This window comes from Pneumocystis murina (assembly GCF_000349005.2).
Source record: "Pneumocystis murina B123 chromosome Unknown supercont1.9, whole genome shotgun sequence".
In the NCBI taxonomy this organism is placed as follows: domain Eukaryota; kingdom Fungi; phylum Ascomycota; class Pneumocystomycetes; order Pneumocystales; family Pneumocystaceae; genus Pneumocystis; species Pneumocystis murina.
This window is the reverse complement of record NW_017802367.1, coordinates 127,735-151,672: the sequence shown is the minus strand read 5'-3', so window position 1 is coordinate 151,672 and position 23,938 is coordinate 127,735. Positions and strand designations below refer to the sequence as shown.

The 23,938-nt window shown below is 27.2% G+C and overlaps 9 protein-coding genes across 9 annotated transcripts; 6 read left to right on the top strand and 3 right to left on the bottom strand.

Moving 5' to 3' along the window:
* Positions 1-345: 345 nt before the first annotated feature.
* PNEG_01920 (hypothetical protein) lies at positions 346-1,299 on the top strand (the record flags this gene model as incomplete). The annotated part of the gene is made up of 7 exons (XM_007875705.1): positions 346-373; positions 457-527; positions 582-672; positions 719-752; positions 806-999; positions 1,045-1,125; positions 1,172-1,299. 7 exons carry the CDS (start codon positions 346-348, stop codon positions 1,297-1,299), a joined length of 627 nt encoding a protein of 208 aa, XP_007873896.1.
* Positions 1,300-1,534: 235 nt separating this feature from the next.
* PNEG_01919 (hypothetical protein) lies at positions 1,535-4,263 on the top strand (the record flags this gene model as incomplete). Its single annotated transcript, XM_007875704.1, has 14 exons — positions 1,535-1,555; positions 1,753-1,808; positions 1,866-2,029; positions 2,080-2,263; positions 2,422-2,507; positions 2,562-2,708; positions 2,755-2,950; positions 2,994-3,120; positions 3,166-3,423; positions 3,468-3,516; positions 3,570-4,004; positions 4,050-4,102; positions 4,148-4,180; positions 4,225-4,263. 14 exons carry the CDS (start codon positions 1,535-1,537, stop codon positions 4,261-4,263), a joined length of 1,848 nt encoding a protein of 615 aa, XP_007873895.1.
* A 250-nt stretch (positions 4,264-4,513) lies between these two features.
* Positions 4,514-5,121, top strand: PNEG_01918 (hypothetical protein). The gene is made up of 3 exons (XM_007875703.1): positions 4,514-4,530; positions 4,574-4,741; positions 4,800-5,121. The coding sequence occupies exons 2-3, from the start codon at positions 4,597-4,599 to the stop codon at positions 5,024-5,026; spliced, it is 372 nt and encodes a 123-aa protein (XP_007873894.1). The 5' UTR covers positions 4,514-4,530; positions 4,574-4,596; the 3' UTR covers positions 5,027-5,121.
* Positions 5,122-5,147: 26 nt separating this feature from the next.
* On the top strand, positions 5,148-6,353 carry PNEG_01917 (hypothetical protein; the record flags this gene model as incomplete). The annotated part of the gene is made up of 4 exons (XM_007875702.1): positions 5,148-5,397; positions 5,443-5,561; positions 5,615-6,286; positions 6,333-6,353. The coding sequence occupies 4 exons, from the start codon at positions 5,148-5,150 to the stop codon at positions 6,351-6,353; spliced, it is 1,062 nt and encodes a 353-aa protein (XP_007873893.1).
* A 232-nt stretch (positions 6,354-6,585) lies between these two features.
* Positions 6,586-7,299, bottom strand: PNEG_01916 (hypothetical protein; the record flags this gene model as incomplete). The annotated part of the gene is made up of 4 exons (XM_007875701.1): positions 6,586-6,720; positions 6,767-6,848; positions 6,900-7,143; positions 7,188-7,299. The coding sequence occupies 4 exons, from the start codon at positions 7,297-7,299 to the stop codon at positions 6,586-6,588; spliced, it is 573 nt and encodes a 190-aa protein (XP_007873892.1).
* Positions 7,300-7,387: 88 nt separating this feature from the next.
* PNEG_01915 (hypothetical protein) lies at positions 7,388-16,358 on the bottom strand (the record flags this gene model as incomplete). The annotated part of the gene is made up of 23 exons (XM_007875700.1): positions 7,388-7,702; positions 7,744-7,935; positions 7,982-8,126; positions 8,170-8,251; positions 8,299-9,124; positions 9,168-10,790; positions 10,834-11,471; positions 11,518-12,118; positions 12,162-12,280; positions 12,327-12,480; positions 12,531-12,742; positions 12,789-12,983; positions 13,028-13,142; positions 13,185-13,381; positions 13,558-13,741; positions 13,786-13,913; positions 13,957-14,128; positions 14,174-14,467; positions 14,622-15,052; positions 15,103-15,321; positions 15,374-15,485; positions 15,528-16,168; positions 16,214-16,358. 23 exons carry the CDS (start codon positions 16,356-16,358, stop codon positions 7,388-7,390), a joined length of 7,740 nt encoding a protein of 2,579 aa, XP_007873891.1.
* A 301-nt stretch (positions 16,359-16,659) lies between these two features.
* On the bottom strand, positions 16,660-18,015 carry PNEG_01914 (hypothetical protein). Its single transcript, XM_007875699.1, has 3 exons — positions 17,203-18,015; positions 17,059-17,158; positions 16,660-17,008 (listed from the first exon to the last, which is right to left on the bottom strand). The coding sequence occupies exons 1-3, from the start codon at positions 17,844-17,846 to the stop codon at positions 16,724-16,726; spliced, it is 1,029 nt and encodes a 342-aa protein (XP_007873890.1). The 5' UTR covers positions 17,847-18,015; the 3' UTR covers positions 16,660-16,723.
* Positions 18,016-18,776: 761 nt separating this feature from the next.
* Positions 18,777-20,743, top strand: PNEG_01913 (hypothetical protein; the record flags this gene model as incomplete). Its single annotated transcript, XM_007875698.2, has 10 exons — positions 18,777-18,819; positions 18,869-18,900; positions 18,942-19,041; positions 19,086-19,130; positions 19,190-19,235; positions 19,283-19,523; positions 19,575-19,637; positions 19,688-19,810; positions 19,859-19,879; positions 19,928-20,743. 10 exons carry the CDS (start codon positions 18,777-18,779, stop codon positions 20,741-20,743), a joined length of 1,530 nt encoding a protein of 509 aa, XP_007873889.1.
* Positions 20,744-20,903: 160 nt separating this feature from the next.
* On the top strand, positions 20,904-23,641 carry PNEG_01912 (hypothetical protein; the record flags this gene model as incomplete). The annotated part of the gene is made up of 2 exons (XM_007875697.1): positions 20,904-21,291; positions 21,346-23,641. The coding sequence occupies exons 1-2, from the start codon at positions 20,915-20,917 to the stop codon at positions 23,639-23,641; spliced, it is 2,673 nt and encodes an 890-aa protein (XP_007873888.1). The 5' UTR covers positions 20,904-20,914.
* Between the last annotated feature and the right edge of the window lie 297 nt (positions 23,642-23,938).

Below are 23,938 nucleotides of genomic sequence, written 5' to 3'. Positions count from 1 at the left end.
ATCAATTAGAAACAAAATCATTGAAGCTTTATATTTTATCTGCTGTATATATATCTAATTCAAGATTTTTTTTATTTTCTACGTTTTTTTTTTCATTCTTTTAAGGCTCTATCAACCATTTGTAAAATATGCCGATCCGCAGTCATTTTTTATTAAAAATTGAAAAAAGATAGAATAAGAAAAAAAAAATAATTTTAAAAACTTTAAAAAATTTTAATAATAAATCATTTAGAAAAAAATAATTAAGGACTCTAAAGATTTTTGTATCCTTTTTTCTACTAAAAAAAAGAAGGATATTTGTGTTATTTTATTAAAGAAGTTAGAAAAAATAACAAAAATATAAGAATGGATGAATACGATTATCTTTTTAAAGGTACAAATAACTTTTTTGAGTTGCAATAATATATTGCAACCTATAATTATTTTTTTCATTTATTAAAAATAATTTTTTTAAAGTTGTATTAATTGGAGATTCTGGTGTCGGAAAATCAAATTTATTAAGTCGTTTTACAAGAAATGAGTTTAATGTATGTCATTTTGGTATCAGAAATCATCTATTTTGTATATTTTATTTTTTTTAGTTAGAATCAAAATCGACTATTGGTGTAGAATTTGCTACAAGAAGTATACAAGTTGACGGAAAAACAATTAAAGCACAAATATGGGATACAGGTTGAAAAATGTACTATGTTGTATATATTTTTATATTTTTTTATAGCTGGTCAAGAGCGTTATCGAGCAATAACATCAGCGTACGTATTTTCTTTAAAATAAAAAGCTAGCATAGTTGATATATATATAAAAGATATTATAGAGGCGCAGTAGGTGCTTTATTAGTTTATGATATTACAAAACAAGGAAGCTACGATAGTGTTCAAAGATGGCTTAAAGAATTGTCGGATCATGCTGATTCCAATATTGTTATTATGTTGGTTGGAAATAAAAGCGATTTAAGACATTTACGAGCGGTATCTACAGAAGATGGTAAAAATTTTGCTGGTAATTTTTATTTATTTATTTATTTATTTATAATTATTTTAATAGCGGAATGCAAGCTTTCTTTTATTGAGACATCAGCTCTTGATTCAACAAATGTTGAAGTTGCTTTCCAGACAATTCTTAATGGTTAGACCCTTCTTTTTTCCTAATTCATATATTTAAATCAACTTAGAGGTATATCAATCCATGTCGACAAAAAATACTGATTCAAATGAATTAATAACACGGCCTACTGAAGGACAAACAATTATTGTTTCATCATCTAAGGAAAATACAAAGGCTGCTGGAAAATGCTGTTAATTTTTTTTTACAAAACTATGATGAAACGATATTCATTAATATATTTTATTTATTAAAATAAAAAAGATATTATACACTTGTTTTCAAATAAAATAAAAAATTCTTTTATTAATTCTTCTGTTTAATCATTTTCTTTAAAAAATATTTTTTTTTCTAACTAAAATCCTTAGCGTTACTTATAATACAAGAGTTTTGCTTCTCAAAATCATTTATTTTATTAATATTCAATAAAAAAATGAATATTGAAAAACTTCAAGTAATAACAAAAACTATTTTAATAAGATTAGATAAAGAATAAACCTTTTTCTTTCTTAAATAATCTTAATTTTTTAAAAAGAAGTTTATCTATTTTTTTAAAGGATAACAAGAGGAAAAGAAGGAAAAAAAGACAAAATATCTTAATCATTCAAAACATCTAAAACTTTTTCCGGTTGATCTAATATCTTTTTTTAGTTTAAATTCCCAAATCTTTCTCAAGAAAACCTTTTTGGATTAATAAATGATTTTAAGTAAGAAAATATAAATAATTAGAACAAAAAGGGATTATAAGACTAAAATAATCTAAGAAAACTTGATATTGATGGGAAAGGTTATGTGGATAAACATACTATTGTTAAGGCAGTTGAATATTATGGGGAACGCAAATCTTATGATGAGGTCCGGGCGACTTTAAAAGAATGTCATTTAGATAGTAGTGGAAGAGTTGAAGTTGAGGATTATATTGAGGAAAGTGTGGGGAGTTTTATTATTTATCAATTTTTAAAGAAGAGAAATAGTTAGTGACAAAATTACGTGAAGGACGTAATCGAGGTGCTTTTGAAGTAAATAAGAATCGAATCACAGTTCAAGGATCATCAGCAAATGTAACACATACAATTAATGAGGATGAACGGAAAGAATTCACACGACATATTAATTTAGTATTGGGACAAGATGAAGATATGCGTGATCGACTTCCTTTTCCGTAAGTTTTTTTTTAGAAAGAGAATATGAAATGAATTGAAAGATATTTATTTCTGAACTTATACTGGGTGTTGAAAACACTGAGTATTTTTTAATTCTTTTTTATATTTTTTATTTTCTCTATGATTTTATAAATCATTGAGTCTAATTATTAAATAGAGAAGATACGATGCAGATTTTTGATGAATGTAGGGATGGACTTGTTCTTTCAAAGCTTATCAATGATTCTGTTATGGATACAATCGGTAAGAAAATAAATGTTTTTTTTTGATCTATGTATAGTATTTTAAACAATTTAGATGAACGTGTTCTTAACAAGCCATCTCATGGGAGGCCTATCAATAATTTTCAGATGACAGAAAACAACAATATTGTTATTAATTCTGCTAAAGCTATTGGATGTTCTGTCGTAAATATTGGCGCTCAGGATTTAATTGATGGAAAAGGTGAATATTAAAACTTATATAGTAAATATTATTTTAAATGGTCAAGAACATCTGATTCTTGGTCTTATTTGGCAAATCATTCGTAAAGGACTTCTTAGTAAAATTGATATCAAACTTCATCCTGAGTTATATCGATTACTTGAAGAAGATGAAACACTTGAACAATTTTTAAGGCTTCCTCCTGAACAGATTCTTTTAAGATGGTTCAATTTTCATCTAAATACTGCGAAATGGGATAGGAGGTATATTTGTTTCATGATCGTTGACTTTTTTATAATAATAAAGGGTAACAAACTTTTCTTCAGATGTCTCTGATGGTGAGAATTACATAATTCTTCTTAACCAACTAAAGCCGAACGAATGCACGAGAGATTCTTTAAAAACAATGGATTTATTAAAAAGAGCAGAAGAGGTATTTTATCAATAAATTTTATTATCTTATTTTTCTAATTTATAGATTTTACAATCTGCTGAGAAAATAGGCTGTAGAAAGTACCTAACACCTGCTGCTCTTGTTTCTGGAAACCCAAAACTCAATCTTGCTTTCGTTGCTCATTTATTTAATACTTATCCTGGTTTAGAACCATTAGGAGAAGAATTCCCAAAAATTGAAGATTATGACGCAGAAGGAGAACGCGAAGCCAGAGTTTTTACTTTATGGCTAAATAGTCTTGACGTAGATCCTGTTGTAGTTGATTTATTTGAAGATTTAAAAGTAAGAAATCTTTTACTTTATTATTAATTAATTTTTTGAAAAAGAATGGATTAGTTTTATTGCAAGCTTATGATAAAGTCATAAAAAATTCCGGTAGATATTCCTTACAAAATTTAAATATATTTTTCATATTAAAAATAAAATAGTGAACTGGAGACGTGTTTCTAAACCTAAAGATGGTATCGAACTTTCACGATTCAAATGTGTAGAAAATGCAAATTATGCAGTTGAACTGGGGAAAGGATGTGGATATTCTCTTGTAGGAATCCAAGGTGCAGATATTGTTGATGGATCGAAAACATTAACATTGGCTCTCGTTTGGCAACTGATGAGGCAAAATATCATACAAACTCTTAGTTCCTTATCAAAGGATGGGAAAGAAATAACTGATTCAGATATGGTTTTATGGTGTAACCAAATGTCTCGAAAAGGTGGCAAAACTAGTACAATTAAAAATTTCAAAGATCCTTGTTTGAGAAATGGCATATTTTTATTAGATGTATTAAATGGCTTAAGAAGTGATTATGTCGATTATAATCTTGTAACTTCCGGAGTTTCATATGAAGATGCTTTTTTAAATGGTATTTTTTCTTTTTATATGCAACATAAATTAATGTTTTCAACAGCAAAATTAGCTATTTCCATTGCTAGAAAATATGGCGCGCTTATTTTCCTTGTGGTAACAGTTTTCTTGTCTTAATATTTTATTTTCTAACTCTTAAAGCCGGAAGATATTGTAGATGTTCGTTCACGTTTGGTAAATTAAATAATTTCCACTTTATTTTTATAACTCCTTAACAGATTTTGACATTTATTGGAAGTCTTATGGCTCTACAATAAAAAAAAGACATTATATTTTGTTTTTTTAATAATTTATTATTATCATCTGTTACATTTATTTTTAAATATTTTACTTCAACTTTTCATTCTAGATATATTTCTATCTAGATTTTAACTTAACTACTCTATAAAAAATAAAATACTATATATTTAAATCATTCAATACATATTGTTATCTCTTAGCACTATATATAAGCTTTTAAAATTGAGCCGATCTTTACGATTGAACCTCAAGAAAACCAGAGATATGAGATAAGCTATTTTTAAGTTAATTTATTAAGGATTCCAATGAAAACTAACATTATTATAGATATATTTACTAGAAATCTTAAGATGTCTTTTGAAACCAGTCAACAGGCAGTAGTTCGGCTTACATTAGGGTTAACAGAAAAGTTTAAAAAACATATTAGTCAACAGGAAAAGCTGGCCAAAAATCGAGTTAAAAATAAGAAATACTACAAAAATAATATATCAGAAGGTATGGAATACATTATTTTCTATAAATATATGACATATTCTTAAATTGAGTTATATAGATAAATTTGATGAGAGTTTAAAATATCAATCATTCGAATCAGTATTTATACAAGAAAAATCCCTAAAAACGAATATTTTAATTGATCGCTATGAATTAAAATCATTTATTGGAGCGGGTGCATTTTCTTGTTGTATATTAGCGGTAGATAAGTTACGTCCAGATCAGCCATTTCGTGTAATTAAAAAAATGAACCAAACATATGAAGAATTTGGACTTCAAGTATAAGGACAGACATAAATACGACTGGATTTTGACATCCTATTACTAGGAATATCGTTTATTAAAGCGAATTCATCGATTACCATATTTACAACCTTTCAACCCCCCGATTATCAAGGCATTTTCAATGTTTATCGAAAATGAATGCTTCCATTTGGTACTTGAAGCACTAGATCCGTTACCTATAAAGCTTGGAAGATGCATGCATCTTTCTACATCAGGTGATCCTCTACATTCACCTTTAGCATGTCATATAAGGCATAAAACACTTCGAAAAATTGCAAAACAAATATTAATATCTCTTAATATTCTTCATAATAGAGCGAATATAATTCATGCAGATTTAAAACCCGAAAATATTCTACGTTGTTATTCAGGTAAGAAATAGAAATACGGTTATGGCTAGGTGGAACATTTTTTAGATAATCCTAGATCGGTAAAACTAAAAATTATTGATTTTGGAAATGCTATTCCTTTGGAAGCAGTAGAAGCATATTATGTTGATTTCGATTTACAATCAGTTTATTATAGAGCACCAGAGGTATCCGCGTAGTCTTTTTTTTTCTGAATTTTTGCATTATTTAAAAAAAATAGGTTTTATTAGGATTACCATTTGGCCCTTCTATTGATATTTTTTCCCTTGGATTAATTTTAGTTGAACTTTTATTTGATAGTGATGAACTTAAAAAAAATTCTCGACCTTTTTTATCCACTGTAGAGACATCCAGAACTTCATTAGCCATTGAAATAGCTCGCTTATTAGGAAAATATCCTCCTCGTTTTAAAAATGCAAAATTTTGGAAAAATGATTATTATAATATAGAAATTAACACATCATATTTATTAAAAAATAGATTAAGAGAATGCAATAATCCTTTATTGGAAGATTTCATAATAAAGTTGCTAGCAATTGATGACACAGAAAGACTTACTTCAAAAACAGCCTTGAATCATTTATGGTTATTTTCAGATCATTATGATTTGATGCATTGTTCACCTATAATAAAAATAGATCATGTGGAACCTTTCTCTGAAAAAGCATTTTCGATACATAATAATGAAGAAATCGACATAGATTATACAAACTTATCAGAAAACCATATTTTCGATGATATATATTATAAAGAAAAATATAAAAACACACAAGATACAAATTCTTTTAGGACTAATGAAAAATCTTTTATAAAAGAAAATTCAACTACTCCAATCAAAAAACCTTATTGCCTTGATTCATGGACAATTAATCCAACATTAGAAGAAAATCAGGTAAATTTTTATTTCTTCAAAATCTTCATTTAATACAATACGTTAGGACGAGGTCTTGCTTATTTAACAATTAACTAACTTTAAACATTTACATAATATTATAAGCTAAATCATTTATATCTTTTATAAGCATTTTTTTCATTTATACTACATTTTATAACTCCTTCATACACCTATAAATTCTCAATTTACAATTTCTTAATACAAATTGAAATAATAATATAAATGTATAATATATTTTTCTTAAATACTAATTTATAATTTCAAAATTGAATATTTTAAAAAAAATTTATTAAAAATCATTTTTCATCAGCTTTAAGAAATTCGTTTCTTTTTTCAATAATGCGTAGAGTACGTCTTTCCCTTGCAGCCTTTGCCTTAGCTCGTCTAGCCTCCATTTGTTGTTGAATTAGATTAGATCGTGCTGCTTCCGCCTAGAAAAAAAATTTACTTTTTCTTCATATAAAAAAAAAAACATACTTTCTCACGATGAATATATTCGACCAAAGCCCTTTTGTGCTTAAACTGATTCCCCTTTGCCTTTGCGTATAACGTATGATATCTATAAATATAAAATTATTTTTTTCTTATAAATAAAAAAAATTAAATATACAAGCATTTATCAATCTTCCCATCATCTCTATATCTACGCAGCAAACGACGAAGTACACGCAAACGACATTGCCATTGAAATTTAGAACTACAACGTGCATTTGCTGTTCCTTTACGTTTTCCTGGTCCCATATGACGACCTTTACTCTTAGAAGCATGCAAAAGACGGACACGAAAACGAGAATGAATGACAGGAGGCTTACGGATGATCAAACCGTCCTTAATTAATCTGCGTATATTTTGGCCTAAAAAAAAGAATAAAAAAAATCCAATATTTAAAAAAACATACGTGAATTAGCATTACTAATTTCTGATATTTCATTAGGGTCAATCCAGATCTTCCGTTTGCCACACCCAAGAACAGCTGCAGCTAAACGTTTCTGAGATTTTAAATTTACCATCCTGATAAACTCTAGAAAAAGTAAATTCCGAGATAAAAAATATTCATGAGTTTAGGTTAGGGTTGATAATGATAGTATTCAGGATAAACTAATAAAGATCACAAGTAAATGACAATCCAACGGCCATGATTTCTTGATAAGCATCATTACAATATGATGTTATATGATTTTGAAATTCTATAGTTGTAATTTTTGTCATAATGCGTTTATGATAAGCAGCTATAGATTTGGCCTGAGCAGAATCAAGAGTAGCAATGTATTTATTGAGAAAAGAACGATCATAAGATGTAATTTTGAATAAAGAAATAAAAGCAGATTCGGCAGCAAGCTGAATTGGTGTTGAAATATGATGAACATTTTGAAAAACAATAGGAACAATAAGGTTAAAATGAGATTTTATAACCTGTTAATGTAAGAAAAAGGTTAATGTAATTAAATACATACATCATAAGATTTTTTGCTAATGCAAGAAATAACAGTTAAAATTAGTCGATTAGCATCAGGTGTAATTTTCGGATTTTTGATACAATTAACCAAAGTTTCTATAATTAATTTTGTGTAATTAAGATTAGTATTAAAACGAGTGTCTAATAAAAATTTTCCTGCCGCCAAAAATGAATTATTAGCTATATACGGCTGGAATGAATTAATATATATTAAACAATATATATATATAACAAACTTTATTATTCAAACAACCATTAATAATTGAATCAACTGCTTGCGCACAGCAATCTAATTCGATTAAATATTGTGAACAATCGACTAAAATAGCATTGAGTGTAAGAATGGAATAATTATTATGCTCTGCAACAAAAATTCTTGAACTATCTATTTAAATAAAAATGTCAAAACATTAAAACAGTATACCGAAGAAAGACCAAAGCATTATTTTTATCAAAATATTTAAATAAAATCATAGAAAATCTTCCAATATAACTAAGTATTTGAACTAAATTAATTAACTCAATATAACAATTGGATTAATTATTAACTTACAATCATTTATATTCATATTATTTTCAACTAATGTATATAATATGTTTTTTAATGAATCGTTAATACAAAAATCGGATTTTGATATGATATTAAAAAGTGACTTGATCATAATCAATTTAACACCACTGTGTAGATTATTTGATCCATTAACAAGTTCATTAATTAATGGTTCAATTCTAGGCTGAAATGTAGCCAAAATTTCCAATAAAGAGGAAGCCTCTGAACGTAATTGATCAGAAACTGGATCAGCAAGACATCTTAAAAAAGTTCTTTGTAATTGAGGTAAAAAAGGCCTTAAAAGTAATGGCACTTTTTTTAGTAAAAGCTCGAGAGTATGCAAAACAGGCAATTTTACTTGAATTGGATACCATTCTCCTATTGTTCTAATAAGAGGTCCTGTAATTTGTATTACAAAAGGACTAAGCATATCAGAATTTGCACGCTCAATAATATCGGAAATGCCTATAGCAGCCAACTCTCTTTTTTCAGCATTTCCAAATATGATTCCTTGCAAAAATATAGGCAAAATAGCATTAATGCCTTTAGGTAATTGAAATGCCTTTAATTCAGTTCCCACCATTCCAATATTATGAAGTACTTTTTGTGTAGGTCCAATAAGATTTTCCATATCTACTTTTTTTAAGGAGGCTGTAAAAGCATTCTGTGCTTCCCATGCTGATTTTACTACTTCATCATTCTCGTCATCAAAAAGTGAAAGAAAAACATAAATAAATTCATCAAAATATCTAGAATAATCCTGCTTTGTAAATTTAAAAAAATAAATCAAATGTTGACATGCTAAAACTTGTTTTTTCCAGTTTTCATCCTAACAAAAAATCAAAAGATGGACAAAAAGTAAAAAGAAATACCTTTACTAGTTCAAGCATTATTGGAATTAATATATTCATACCTTCTGGATCATAGACTGAAAGCAAAACACTATCTATTGCATTTTTAACCTCTATTTCTATTTCTACGTCAATGTCAAATATTAATGTATCCACTAAAGCATTAATTATTGTTGAAAAATAGTATTTAAAACTAGGACAATGAACCTGCGCAAAAGAACTAATAATCTTTGCATTTACATCTGAAACAGGAACTTTTGTAATTTTTGGTATTAATATTGGTAAAATATTTTGAGGACGCACATAAATAAGTTCTTTTAAAGCTTCCAGTGCATTTTTTGAATTTTTATTTGAATGAAGTGAATTAAGAAGATTTGGTAAAATTTGATTAATAACGATATTCCCATAAAGTTCATACATAGCACTAAACATCAGTGCAGCACTTTTCCTAACATCTTTAATATCCATAAGACAATGATGTATAGTTTTAATTAGACCATTTTTATATGGTTCTAATGATTCGATATTTGAATTTTGAATAATTTCTGTCAAAGCAATACTTAGTCTGACTTTTGTAATAGGTTCGCTACGAGTTATACTCTCTTGAAGTGGTAATAACATAGAAGATATAACATCTTCTAATTTTTTTACTAAATCTCCAAGAGTTTTTATAAACATTGAATCTCGTGCTTTATTTAAAGTATTAGGACATTGAATAATCATGTTAATTATAACTGGCAAAATCTCTTTCACTGTTTTAGAAGTATTTATAACTAATGCTTTCCAAATATTTAAAACAAAAGAACGAACCTGTTCAATAGAATCTTGCCTCAAAATATAAAGAGAAGCCAAAATACTATCTCTCTTTTCTTGACCTAAAATATCTAAAAGAAAATTCTTGTAATGTTGAGAAGCATTAATATTTTCTTCTAAATGAACTTTGCCGGATATCCCAGTAATATGAAAAAGAAGATTGCTTATCAATTGAACAGAACTCAGCCTAATTTTCCAATTTTCATTAAATATTTCTTTTTGTAATTCAGGCAAAAGAAAATCCACTGCTTTTGTTGAATAATTATCAATAATAACTTTTCCAGCAGATAATGAAACATCACGAACAGATTCTGAATCATCTGCCAATCCTAAAAGAATCGGCGATACAATTTTTCCTATGTATGGCTGAAATCTTGGTCCGAAGGCACGAGGAAGATAAATGAATAAAGAAATATACCCTTCTTTAACATATGATACAGAACTTAAAGAATTTTCAAGAATTTGAGGTAATATGTTTTCTAAATATTGAATATTGAGGCCTGAAAGTATTTCAGAAATTCCTTGAGAAGAACCATGACGTTCTATTGAACTAATATCTTTTTTTAATGTTGATAACAAATCAGGTATTAGATGAGGAAAATTAGCACCTCCTAAATTTTTCACTAATGTTCCCAAGGCTTTTGCTGATGTTTCCCTAGTTGCAGGAACCGGGTCTATAAGGATTTTTCGTAAACTTAGAAGTATAGTATCAAGATATGGAATAAAATCACTTGTTTCTATTAAAGAAGAGATTTTTTCTATAATTTTAACTGCCTTTTTTCTTGAAGTTGCAGAACGTTCTTTTAGTCCTTGTTCTAAAACCGGCATAATCTATTTCATATTAAATACGTATATATATATATATATATTATACTATAGCAAGTAAAGTAGAATCAATAGAACTTGTAAATGAAAATTCATGCAGTAAATCAAGAGCAGACTCTGTATGTTCATTTGGATTGCTTAATGATTTTAATAAGGTAGGAACCAATTTTTGAATTTCAGGATTATTAATTATTTTACTAAATTTCAAAAGACTATCATTTGCAGCCGAACGCACCTGTAAGTGAGAATCATTAATCATTTCAGTTAAACGAGGTATAATTATAGGCAAAGAAGAAGATAACTGATAAGGTGAACAATACGCCATAGAACTAAGAAAATCAATTGAGCCTTTTTTAGAACGCCAATTATTTTCCTCCAGTCCCAAGAGTAATGATGGTAATATTGATTTCACACCATGTTCACTAACTTTACCCATAATCGTTTTTGCTGTATCAGCAGTACTCTCTCTGATATCTACAACGGGATCTCCAAAAGTAGTTAATAAATAAGGAATCATCTCAATAATATAAGATTCAAAAGCCTGTTCAAGAATTTGCGAAAACGATTCAATTGCAAAAAGTGCGCCTTGTCTATATTTATGATCCTTTTTATTAGTAATTGCATTTTTAAGTGTTTCTATAATCTCATATTTTTCAAGCAATTCTATGCCACCGCCTTTAATAACTCCTAAAAAACAATAAAATTAACTAATCTTAATCAAAAACAATAATACCTGCTAAACCATAAGCAGCTCCTTTTCTTTCAGCATATTTTCCAGATGTAAATAATTCTTCTTTCAATCTTTCTATGTAATTAGGAACCTTTTCCAAAGAAAATTTAATTAATGAAGAAAAAGATTCAGCAATAGCTATTTGAATATTTTCTGATGGACTTCTAAGCATATTCATAAGTTTTCCTATTGCTATAGGAACTCTTCTATCATCCATCTTTAAATGACTTGTTATTGCAGCATAAAGTATAATTACACCCTCATCGATATAACTTTCCAAAAGTCCATCTGAAGATGTTAAATGATTATCAAGAATTTTAAAGAGGTTTTCGACATGAAAATCACCATAATATGAAATGATGCTTAAACCATTTTTTAGCATTTTTTCTCGTACTTCTGGAGAATTATCCTTTAAAGGAACATGTTTATTAGGCATTCCAAGTAAGAACTCTAAAAAAAAAGGAACTATAGTTAATGTGAAATAAGGTATTAAATAAAAGAAAGATGAAGCTATAGCGCTTCTAGTTTCCCATGCATCTCGTCTATTTAATGTCCTTGAAATAGGAATTCCATACTCATCATATTCTAATGACTGTAATTTAGACTATAATATTAATATAAAACATAGAACTTATAAATATTATTACCTTTTCTTCATAAAGATTAACTAATATTAAAATCACTTCTTCTACATCTTGAATATAATTTTTAACATATGAAGAAATCGCTTTAGAAGCACATTCTCTAATATAGTATTGATCATTACCTATAATAATTAAAATCAAGAAAATAATATTTTTACATTTATTTACATAGATAATTTATAAGAATATCCTTTGCATCACGAGATATCAAAAAACTGTTTTTTTTAATAATTGCTAAGGACAAAGAGGAATTTATCTCATTTTTATCATGAGCTGCAAGGTATAACTCATAAAAAAAATCACATTGTGATAAGTCTAATGGCTAAAATTAAATTTAAAATAATTCCATAAAGTTTTAAAAAAATAAAAAACCTCTATAGTTTGAAGAACTGTATTACGAATTTGAAAATTAGAAGAAAGAGAACCTTTTATAAGCTCCATTATTTCCTCTTTTGTTATATTATCCTTTATAACTTTAGATAATAGAATAAGACAATCCTTGGCATGATTAAATTGATTCGGAAAATGATACAAAACATTTAAAAGTGCTTGAATAATTTCAAGTCTTGAAATAAAGAATTTATCTAGAAATATCAGTCAAATTTCTAAAAGAAGATATAAATTCAGTACAAAAATCTATATGAAAAGAGAGTATATTAACAGCTAACATAACTTGTTTATCTGATTCGTTAAAGTTATTAGTCCCTATTCCATTGTTTTTTATTACTTGAATTAAAAATGGAGATACATAAATAAAAGATATTTTATCAATAGGGCATTGTTTTGTCAAAGAATCCAATCGAAGTAGCAATTTCATTACTAGTTCTATTATTTGTAAGATGATTACTAATGTCATAATTCATATAAACCCTTCAAAGGCTCCTCAACAAAATCAGAATGTATGTAATCAACATTAAGTATACGTAGCATTGCAATTCCAATCATCGTATTAATATCTTTCAAAGATGTGCACTTAGCACAATTCTAAGATTGGTCATTATATTAAAATTTCTTTTTTAATATTACTAAATATGTTTGAACTATAGATTCGTAGGCAATTAATAAGCCCTTTTCCAATAGACTTTTTGACAATAAAACATTAATGGCATAAGAGTACCATAAATCTCTACTTTTTTGAATAGCTAATGCAAGTCCCTGAATCACAGTAAGTCCAGAAATAAGCCGTAATTTCAAATTTAAAATTTTGGATCTAATAGCTTCTTCTTCAATTTGCTTTTTCAAAAATGTTTCATTATTCTTATTCAATTTATTTCTGCTTTTATTTAATTTGTCCTTATAATATATATTTTTTTTTAGTGTCAAAGTTAATAGAATTAGTTTCACAAATTACTAGAATTTATTATAATCAGTTTTAAAATAAATATTTATAGAAAAATACTTTCTTCTATTTTTTCATCTATTTTATCCTTTAATATAGAAATGTCTTTTTCAGAAATGCTTTCAAGTTCCAAATCAGAAAGATATTTCAAAAATACTTCTACAAATAAAGGAACAATTACTACTTGATCCAAAGATGTTAAAGTAGATATGGATGATTGAATAGCCAATAATGTTAAATTGCTCTAAAATTTAAATTAAAATATATCTATTTATTAAATAAATATACCTTATTCTCAATATTGATTCGAAGAAAATAATCAATAGTATTAACAAATTCTAAAGCATGAGTAGTTACCAATACAGATGGATCCATTTTATTTCTTTTGCATAATTTAACCCAATTCAATTTATCTTCTTAAATAATTAGCTATATTTTTATAACTTAAGAAGTATAAACTTAATAATGAATGATGATACAATACAATTGTTCTTATTAGTTGTTTTTCGAAGCTTTCTTTATCTTTTTGCGACAAAAATTCATAATCGCTAGGTGAAACTGAATTAATGATATAAAAGATAGCATCAAGTATCGTAAGATCTTTATATGCAGAAATATGTGATGATTCTAACTATAAAATAATTATTAAAAATAAACTAAATTTCAAAAACTTTACTAGTTTAATATATTTCCATATTTCAGATAAAAAAATATCTAAAACTAATTCCCTAGACTTTAAATAGCAACGTTTTATCATACTACATATTGTAGAAACAATCGAATGATCATGTGATATATTTGATAATAATAGTGAGAATGATGCTTGAGCCCATAAAAATCCTATTTTTTCAAACTGTTCTTCCGAAATATATTCCCCTATTGTTTCAAGAGAACGTATAAGCCATATTTTTTCATCTTTATGAGAGCTTTTAGTATAATTTTTTTCCCATAAGATAAAATAAAGGTTATTCTCAAAAGAGAATAAATCTCTTTCTAGACTAAAAATTTTATAGACGATAGATCTATAATATTTAATAAGTTAGAAAAATCTTCTAAAATTAAATATACCAATATTTTTATCTTTCCAGTTATAGATAATATTAAAAAAAAACTATTGTACATACATATCCATCAATTATAGTTCCACTTTGAATGCTTTGCAAAGGATTAATCAGTATATCTTCATATATTTTTACTAATAAATTCAATAGCTTTTTGATCAAATATATTACTTGTTTATTAGGATTATATCTATAATCCCATATAATATTACCAAATTCATTAAACCATGTTCTTCTTATGTTTTCCATGCTTTCTAAAAATCCTTCCTTAATTAACTCTATATATTCATCAGAAAACTCATAAGTTGTACTAATAATATATGTGAAATGAGAAAAAAAACATTTAATTAATGCAACAGATATGTTTTCATTCGCTTTTTTATGAATATGAGTTGATAAGAATGATAGAACGGAATTAGATAACTCAAGTGACTTTGGAAGACATGCTAAAGATCTGATAAACAAAAGTTTATGTTCAAGAGAAAATAGAAATCCTATAAATAAATATTAAAATTAATAAAAGAGTATACATTTTAAATTCAACCTGAATTTAATTCAAGAATAATTTTTTCCATTGTCTGATGAATTTTATCCTGATCATTGCATCTTTGAATTATCCCTTCAAAAGTCTGTAAAGCATTTTCGCTAATATTAGAATCCATTGATTTTAATGAATTTAAAATTGGTATAAGAAATTTTTCATAAATAATTTCATCTATTTTAATACTTAATGGCAATGATTGAAGTAATTCTTTTAAAATTCCTAGTTAGTTGATAAATAAAATAATATATATATATATATTAGAAAATACAACCATTAAGAGTGATTTCTGGAGTTCTTAATAACGCTTTTTCAAGATGAGATGCAATTTTGAATTTAAAATCTTCAAAAGTAATAAAATAAACAAAAAAATCATTCATTCCAGTCTAATTCAGTCATTAAGAAAAGCATAAAAAGATTATCTATACAATAATTCTATTAGGAAGTAATACCCGTGATTTAATAATATTGTTTATATAATAATTAATAATTTCATCCTTTTTTTCCATAAGAACACTTTTTTCATTGAATTGTGAATGAGAAGTGATTTTTGCAATCATGCCAAATAAAACAGTATTTTTCATGCAAAATCCTATCTTTGTATCTTTTATAAGCTCCTCTATATAAATATTTAAACATAAAAATGCATTTTCATTTAATGTTTTGATAATTGTACTTCTCAATGTTCCTTCAACAGATCGTAAAGCACTAGATTTAGCACGAGCTTTAACTAATGAAGATAAAAACAGATTAAGCAAAATAGCTTGGTTGGAAACAAGCTCTGGAAGATATTTTTGAATTAAAGTTATATTCACCAATATATTAATAATGAATTTGTTTACCCACTTAAGAAGAATAAAAATGGGATGCGGTGAAACACTTCTAGAAAGCATCCCTGCTGTTTCTTGATTAAGCATTTCAATAAACTTTACTAGACATTGTTCTTTATCTTTTTCATATAATTTTAAAAGAACATATTGTATACAAAGCTGAATCGACTTATTATAACAAAATTTACCCGCCTTAAATAAACAATTTAAAATCAATGAAAATTTAAAAATATCATCCACTCAAAATATTTAGTTTTTTATGAAAAAAAAATCTATTTATCCACCTTCTTCAATCCATATCTCAAGTTTTTTTTTAATTAAATAAATATTACGCTGTTTAAACGATCCAGACAAAAAAAGAAGCCTTTCTAAAACATCATCATCCTCATTAGGCGTTTCACAGTCAGAATCATCTTGATTCTTCACCATTGAATCAAGTTCTTAAAATCGTGACGTTTTCTTTGGACCATTTAACGTATTAACGGGTTTACCCGAGTTAAAGTTTTTAAAATAAATTTTGATTCCCTTTAAAAGCCATTTTATTTGAAAATATATTTAATATTGATATTCAATAAGATACATATTAAGAAAAAAATTTAAAAAAAATTAATGATTATTATATAAAATATGCATTTAAAGAGATAAAAAATTATATACAAAGATAAATATGATAAACAAAAAGAACTAAGGATTTATAATGAGGAATAAGTGAATAAATGATTGAAATGTGAATTATAAATAAAGGGTATCAAAAAAAAATAATATCTAGTGAATAGAAAAGATGGAAAAGAAAACTAATCAAGAACAAATGGAGATATTTCGTCCAATAAAGTAATATCATTAAACAAATGAGTAAATCCGGATATATGGCTATCAGAAGCTATTTGTAATGGTTTTAAATTAAGTGATTTCTCATTATGTTTCTTAAGATTCGAAGCATTAGATAATTGTGGAAAAAGTAAAGATGATTGAGATGAAGAAGTCTTCTCAAATGATTGTGATAGATCTGCTTTTTTTGGTTTTATAAACTCCTTAACATGAGAAAAACAACACCGTTGACCATATGGACAAGAACCAATCTTAAAAGAAATATTAGAAATGTGTATAAAAAAAATTCGTGAATGTTTACTTCCATAAATGTCTTACATGGAGACGTTTTATATTTAGGGTGTCGAAGTAAATTACGAAGCTCAGAATATCCATGAGCAAATTGACATTTAAGACCATATCTTTAATTAATTAGTGCGATTTAAATATGAATATTTCTTAATACCGGCATTCTCCATTTTCTTCCCAATTTCGACACAACTCTGTTTTATACAAACCCGTTTTAATAGATGATTCCGGGCTTTTTTTCGAATGCACAGCATCCAAACTAGGTTCATTTGTGTCATTGCAGAAACATTTTTGCAACAATGAATCTGTATTATTCGTCTGCAACTCCTGATGCTTAGCTGGATATTTACACTGTGTAAAAATATTTATCCCTTTAGATAAATTCGAAAAAGGCGATGCCATCAAAGCACCCATAGCATTTTCATTATATATAGATGTTTTGCATGTTAAATTATTCACTCCATCCGGTATATGTGAAGAAAATACATCTCTTGGATTAATAGATTCTGAACTATATGAATCATATTCAAACCAAGGTGATACTCCTTCTAATGGTAATACTTTTGAACGCTGTTTTGACTCAATTAAACAAAAAGGTTCCTCAAATAATACATCACTCGAGCTACTTGAACTTATTTGAGAACCATATGAATGTTTCAAAGGCTCATTTAAAATATCTCGAGCTTGTTCTTCTCGAACATCCATCCAGGGATGTTCAAACTTTGATGATGCTGTAAACCATCCTTCATCCCATGATGTAGACCATTTCGAAAATGTCCCATTCGTACTGAGTAATTGCATTTTTCTTTTAAAAAATATATGTTCAAATATATTTTAAAATAGAATATTTCACTTTTACAAATCGTAATACCCAATTCCTGGCTCGCAAATATTATTATATTTTCAATTATTATAATCTCTTTTTTTCAATCCTAAAAATCAATCTTCTGCTTTTTTTTCACTAAATAATCCCTTCCTTTCTATGCTTAATCAATCACATAAATACACGTACTGATACATATATAGGATTTAAGTACATTCCAAAATGTAAAGAAACCTCTATAAAAAACTACAGTCTCTATCCTTTTATATTATACAATAAAAAATAACCTTTCTGATAAAAAATTACTTAATACAATTTCTCTTTACAAAATTTCCTTTATAAAATTAAGGGATGCGCGTTCCTTCCCTTTTATATTAATAAATTTGATGTCTCTTTTTATACAAAGCTCATATCCACTAGTGGCGCACCTTCTTTCGACGCATAAAGCCTTTGCGCCTTGTGGTTTGGCGTGCACGATTTCATGGATATCCTTAAAAAATTGATACAAATTTTAAATATTAAAAATATACAAAGTAATAATAACTTATAAAAATATCAAAATAGGGGTTTAAAAGTTATTTTAACATTGTTTTAAAGCTTAAATAAAAAAATCTCAAACAAAAGCTGTATTTATAAAAACCCTTTTTAATAATAGATATCTAAAAGAAAAAGATAAGATTAAAAAAGATATATTTTTATAATATATATTTATATACGTATTGAAAAAAATAAAAATAAACAAATAAAGATTTAATAAATAAATAAATTTGATTTATGATAAATAAGATCTAAAATTATGTTAAAGTGTTTTTAGTATTTTATGTTTTAAATATATATATTATCATTAATTCTTATATATATGAAAAAAACAGACATTTTACTACGTTCGAAATTTAGAACTATTTGCCATGAATAAAAAGCTGATAGGCTTTCTTTTAGCACTTGCATCTGGTAGAAGAAGAATATATATAGAATAATGTTATGATATTTATATTTTTAGGATTTTTTATTGGTACAAGTTTTGTTATTAAAGTGAGAAAAAAGATTTTATATTATGAAATTTAGAATATTAGAAAAAAGGGCTATTAGATACAACCCGTAGTAGGGGATTGGTCGCAGGACAAGGCCATGCATATCTTAAGAATGGGATTTGGTGGACAGGAATGATTATAAGTGAGTTTTTTTGAAGAAAAAAAAATATATTAAAAAATGTATAGTGATTATTGGGGAACTATGCAACTTTATTGCGTATGCATTTGCAAGTGAGTATTTAATAAAGATTTATAAAAAAGAGAGGATTTTTAATCTAGTAATTTTATAGGTGCGATTCTTGTTACACCTTTGGGTGCGATGAGTATTGTAGTATGGTAATAAAAGAGATTATAATAAAGGGAATTATGATTAATGGAGGAAGTTCAGTGGGATCGAGTATATTTTTAAAAGAACGGCTTTCATTTGTAGGAAAAGTTGGATGTGGATTTTGTATAATTGGAGTATGTATGATTGTGATAAATGCGCCGGAGCAAGATTCATTGGAGAAAATTCAGGAAGTGGCAAAAGAGATGATTTCTGTAGTATTTCTGTCTTATACAGCGATCGTTTTTTTTATATGTTTTATTATTGGAGTATGGATTGGCCCTCGATGGGGAAATAAGGCAAATAAAATATTTTTTTGATAAAAGTTGTTTTATTGACCTATTTTTTAGAGTGTATTTGTGTATATTTCTATATCTTCTTTAGTTGGTGGTATTACAGTCGTTTGTACTCAGGTATAAAATATATACGTAATAATTGATCTTTACATATTTATTTTTTCTAGGGTTTTGGTATGTCTATTGTTAGTGCAATTTCAGGTGTTCCTGACCAATTAACCCATTGGTTTTTGTATTTTCTTGGAATTTCTATTATTATAATGATTTTAGTCGAAATTAATTATTTAAATGTAAGTCTCATATAAAATTTCAATATTTTTTTATTCTAATAATATTAGAAAGCGTTAAATATATTTAATGTTAGATTTATTTGTGTTTTCCTTTTCAAGTATTTAATAGTTTTTTAGACAGCTATTGTTACTCCTATTTATTTTACCTATTTTACGACTTGTACAATTGTTTCAACAGCTGTATTACATCGAGGTTTTCACGGACCACCCATTTCAATTGTAGATGTATTTCTTGGTTTTTTGACTATCGTTGGAGGCATTATACTTCTTCAATTTTCCATTGGAGCAGATAATACATCAGATACTGATATGTTGTCTACTGATTTATCCAACATTCAAAAAGCAGTAGATGCAGTTACTGATGCAGATATTTTGGATCCAGGCCCTGCTGCTATTAGAGGCACATTTAGTTTTAGACAGATGGATCGGAAGTTTAGCGAAACTAGTTCAAATAATTTTATGAGACGTATTAGTTATTCTTCTGTTGAATTTCAGAAATTTACTTTACAATCTTCATTTCTTTCGGAAAAAAATCATATAAATTCAAAAAATAATACTGAAAAAATTCCCACTTTTTCACAAAGTTTAACTACTAAAACTCATGATTTTGATACTCATAACAATACCACTTTTTCTTCACAATTATCAATTCAAAAACAACCTCTTCAAAAAAATGAATATTATTCCGAAAAACCAAATAAAGATAAAGATAAGGATAAAGATAATATATGCAACTTATCCAAGTTTATATCTCATTCAGCCGACGATTTTTTGTATTTCATTTACAAATATTTATTATTCGCTCGTGTAACTGTACATCATGACACTTTTCCAACAAACATGCACACCGATTTTCACAATAAAAAACTTGTGTACCAACAATCAACTACATCTAATACTGATAATGACATCTCTCATTTGCATGTGCCATAAAACACATGTAATTCTTCAACTTATTTATTAATTGTTTTAACTGTTATAAAACAACAATTCTTAGTTCTATTTATATTAACTAATTTTAATTCTTATTTATGTATATTTATATCTCTATTTTTATATATCTAACATCCTCCGGTACACGATAAACGTATAAAACGACAGAGCATGAAAGAAATATCAGAACCGCTCCAACCAGCCTCTGAAACATCAAATTATGAAGAATCTAAGGAAGATGAAGATAATTATAGACCTTTATTTTCAAAGCTAAAAAAAAACGCGAAAAGCACTCTTATTTATAGTCGTTTTAGCGTTTTTGTAAAATTAAGTAATATTGTTTCGAAGATACATCCGTCTATTTGGATTTTTTGTGTATTTTTACTTGTTATTATTAGTCATATCTTGTATATACAGATTTTTTGGTTAATGGTGGGACTAATTCTTGGTGTAATGTATCAAATAAGAACACCTTATATGGAGTTAAGTCAAGAAGGCGAAGGGGGTATTGGGATTGTCAAAAAAGAGTCTTTCGAGACGTTACAAGTGTACGCATACGTTTAAAATTTATAGTATTTATATGGCTGATTGTATGGTCAAAGACAGGAACATTTAGTTAATCTTTCATCTATGATTGCGACATCACTTTCTCTTTTGTTCGATAATATTATAAAGGAATATGTCTTGCATTGGTATTATCCTATATCTAATGATATGTCATTTCCGAAGGCATGCCGAGTACTTTTCGATAATTTTTTTCTCTCACTTTATCGACATATTGCTTCAAGAAGTTCATACGATATCATGATGATGTTTTTTGTTCAGTGTTCGAGTACTATTATTGTTGCTTTACGAGAACTTAGATCAGCATTAGCATTTTCTAGCGATGATCATAACATTAACTCTCTTATTGCTGCATATACAGCTCAAAATCCCAACTCTGCATTATCTCGTTTATTAGACCGACCTTTACAAAGGGAAAGATTCCGTTTTGAATCAGAAAATATATTAAAGATTTTGGGTAAAAAGGAAGATTTAGATTGCCTTGTGTTGAAAACGTTTGCGAGAGAGATGCTTACAATTCAGGTTTTTGAAAATATTGTTGAAACTTGTTCATCTTCAGATTTTATTAATGAATGGATAATTTATTTCTATAGTACAGATAAATCCCGTGAAACAGACCAAGAAAAGGATCAAAAAAAAAGTGAAGCTCAACTTGCAATGGAAGAAGCAATGGCAGAAGCAGCAGAAATGACAAGATTATTACAAGATAAATCAGAAAGTCAGGAATCCCCAATATCTGGTCAATCCTCGCCTATTGCTTTTAACGGCGTTATTACACCAGAAAAGAGAGATTATTTTAAGAATTCAAATATAACATGTTTTGCTTCTCCAATGCGTTCTCGTGCATCGAGTCCTGATGGGAGATATCATTTTAAAGCATTTAGCAATTTTAAAAGTAGTTCTCCAGATCGTTCTCGGCTTAGTATCTCTGATCATAGAGAAACAAAAATTTCAGGAACGCTACCTCAAGATATATTCATGGAGAAAGATATCTCAAATTTTCCTAAAGAAAGTTTATACGATGCTGAGATCTCTTTATCATATGTTAATTCGGAGTTATCTCCTAAGAAAATTATAAAATCAAAATGGTCTATTCAATTTTTAATAACAATTGAACCTTCTGGAAGCCAGGTGTCTGGGTGGGTTATTATTAAGAAATATTCAGACTTTGAATCATTACACGAGGTTCTTCGTCGTTTAGCTGTTGTTTCTGGTCTTCATTCTTTTAATAAAGAGTTACCTCATTGGAAAAACGTAAGCTATGAAGATTTAAGAGTTTCTTTAGAAATTTATCTACAAAAAGCCTTAAAATCTAAGGATCTTTCTGATAGTCATGCAATGAAAAGCTTTCTTGATAAACAATCTAAATGCGATTCTGTTAATTTTTCCGGGAAACGAAAATCATGGCAACAATTACGTACTGTGAGTGATGGTGTACGTGATGTTATAAAAGCGCCAGCGGCAGGGGGAAAGGCTATTATAAATGCTCTTGGCGCTGTCGGACGAAAAACATTTCTTGATATACCAGATAATATATTTGAAACAGAAGTAGAAAACTCATTGACAGATACCTTGGAAGAATCTCCTGTAGTTAATTCAGAAAATTTACTTTTTAATGCATCAAAGGATGATAGGCATATTCCATCTTGTCGCTCTAGTTTTCAATCTCATACAGAAAAAAAAGATTTTATTAAATCACAAACAGCATCTCCCAATATTCTTTTGGATAACACTGCATCTAATTTAACATCAGAAACATGTTCTGAAGAACTAATGCTGGAACCTGATAGAAATAATGACTTTAATGAAGAAAAAAAATCTTCACATGAAAAAACTAATTCTAATACAACAAAAGGTTTTTCAAATTCTGACATACAGCTTTTTATTGATATTAATTTTTGTATTTTATCAGAATTTTATTCTTTGTCACCAAAAACATGGTCTATTCGTCGTTCTCTTCTTGGAATACTTCGAAGTTTACTACTACGAAATGGCGGCACTTATGTTGAAATTGTAAAGGATGCTATAGAAGAAAAAATTACGAATTATTTTACTAATGAAAAATGGATTTCTGAGCAAATTAATGAAATTATAATGAAAATATGGCCACCTAATCCAGAAAAAATTGTTAAAAAGGATTCAGAAAAATTATTGAAAGAGGCAAAACATTTGTTTTTAAATAAAACCATTCCAGATACTTTAAAATCTCTCGTAGGAGGTTCTGCTACTAGGGAGTCTCTCGAAATAGTTTTTGAAAGTTTACAAGAAAAAGAATTTATGAGGGGAATACTTTCAAGTATTTTATCTGATATATTGCAAGTGATTTTTCAATAACATGGATATTTACATCGAAATTAACAAATTCGTTCATTTCCTTTTTATGATATTTAATAATGAATATGATCATTTAAATCTTTATAAATACAATACACAAAAATGTTTTATTCTGTATATTCTAATCTTTTTAATTGGAACTATTTATTCAAGTGTTGAATACAAAGAATTTTTAACATAAGATTTTACTAATATAAATGGTAATATCATAAAGCAAATACCAATAAAACAATATTAAATATAAAATACTGATCATTAATTTGTAAAAATCACTTTAAAAAAATACATTATATTTAA

What these genes read in the sequence shown, in the direction of transcription:
- PNEG_01918 (XM_007875703.1), top strand. Translation starts at nt 4,597, where the DNA reads ATGTCTTTTGAAACCAGTCAACAGGCAGTAGTTCGGCTTACATTAGGG. An exon ending in CAAAAATAATATATCAGAAG is followed by an intron (nt 4,742 to 4,799) that starts GTATGGAATACA and finishes TGAGTTATATAG; the next exon opens with ATAAATTTGATGAGAGTTTA.
- PNEG_01914 (XM_007875699.1), bottom strand. Translation starts at nt 17,846, where the DNA reads ATGCAATTACTCAGTACGAATGGGACATTTTCGAAATGGTCTACATCA. An exon ending in GAAGAAAATGGAGAATGCCG is followed by an intron (nt 17,159 to 17,202) that starts GTATTAAGAAAT and finishes AATTAATTAAAG; the next exon opens with ATATGGTCTTAAATGTCAAT. An exon ending in CATGTAAGACATTTATGGAA is followed by an intron (nt 17,009 to 17,058) that starts GTAAACATTCAC and finishes ATTTCTTTTAAG; the next exon opens with ATTGGTTCTTGTCCATATGG.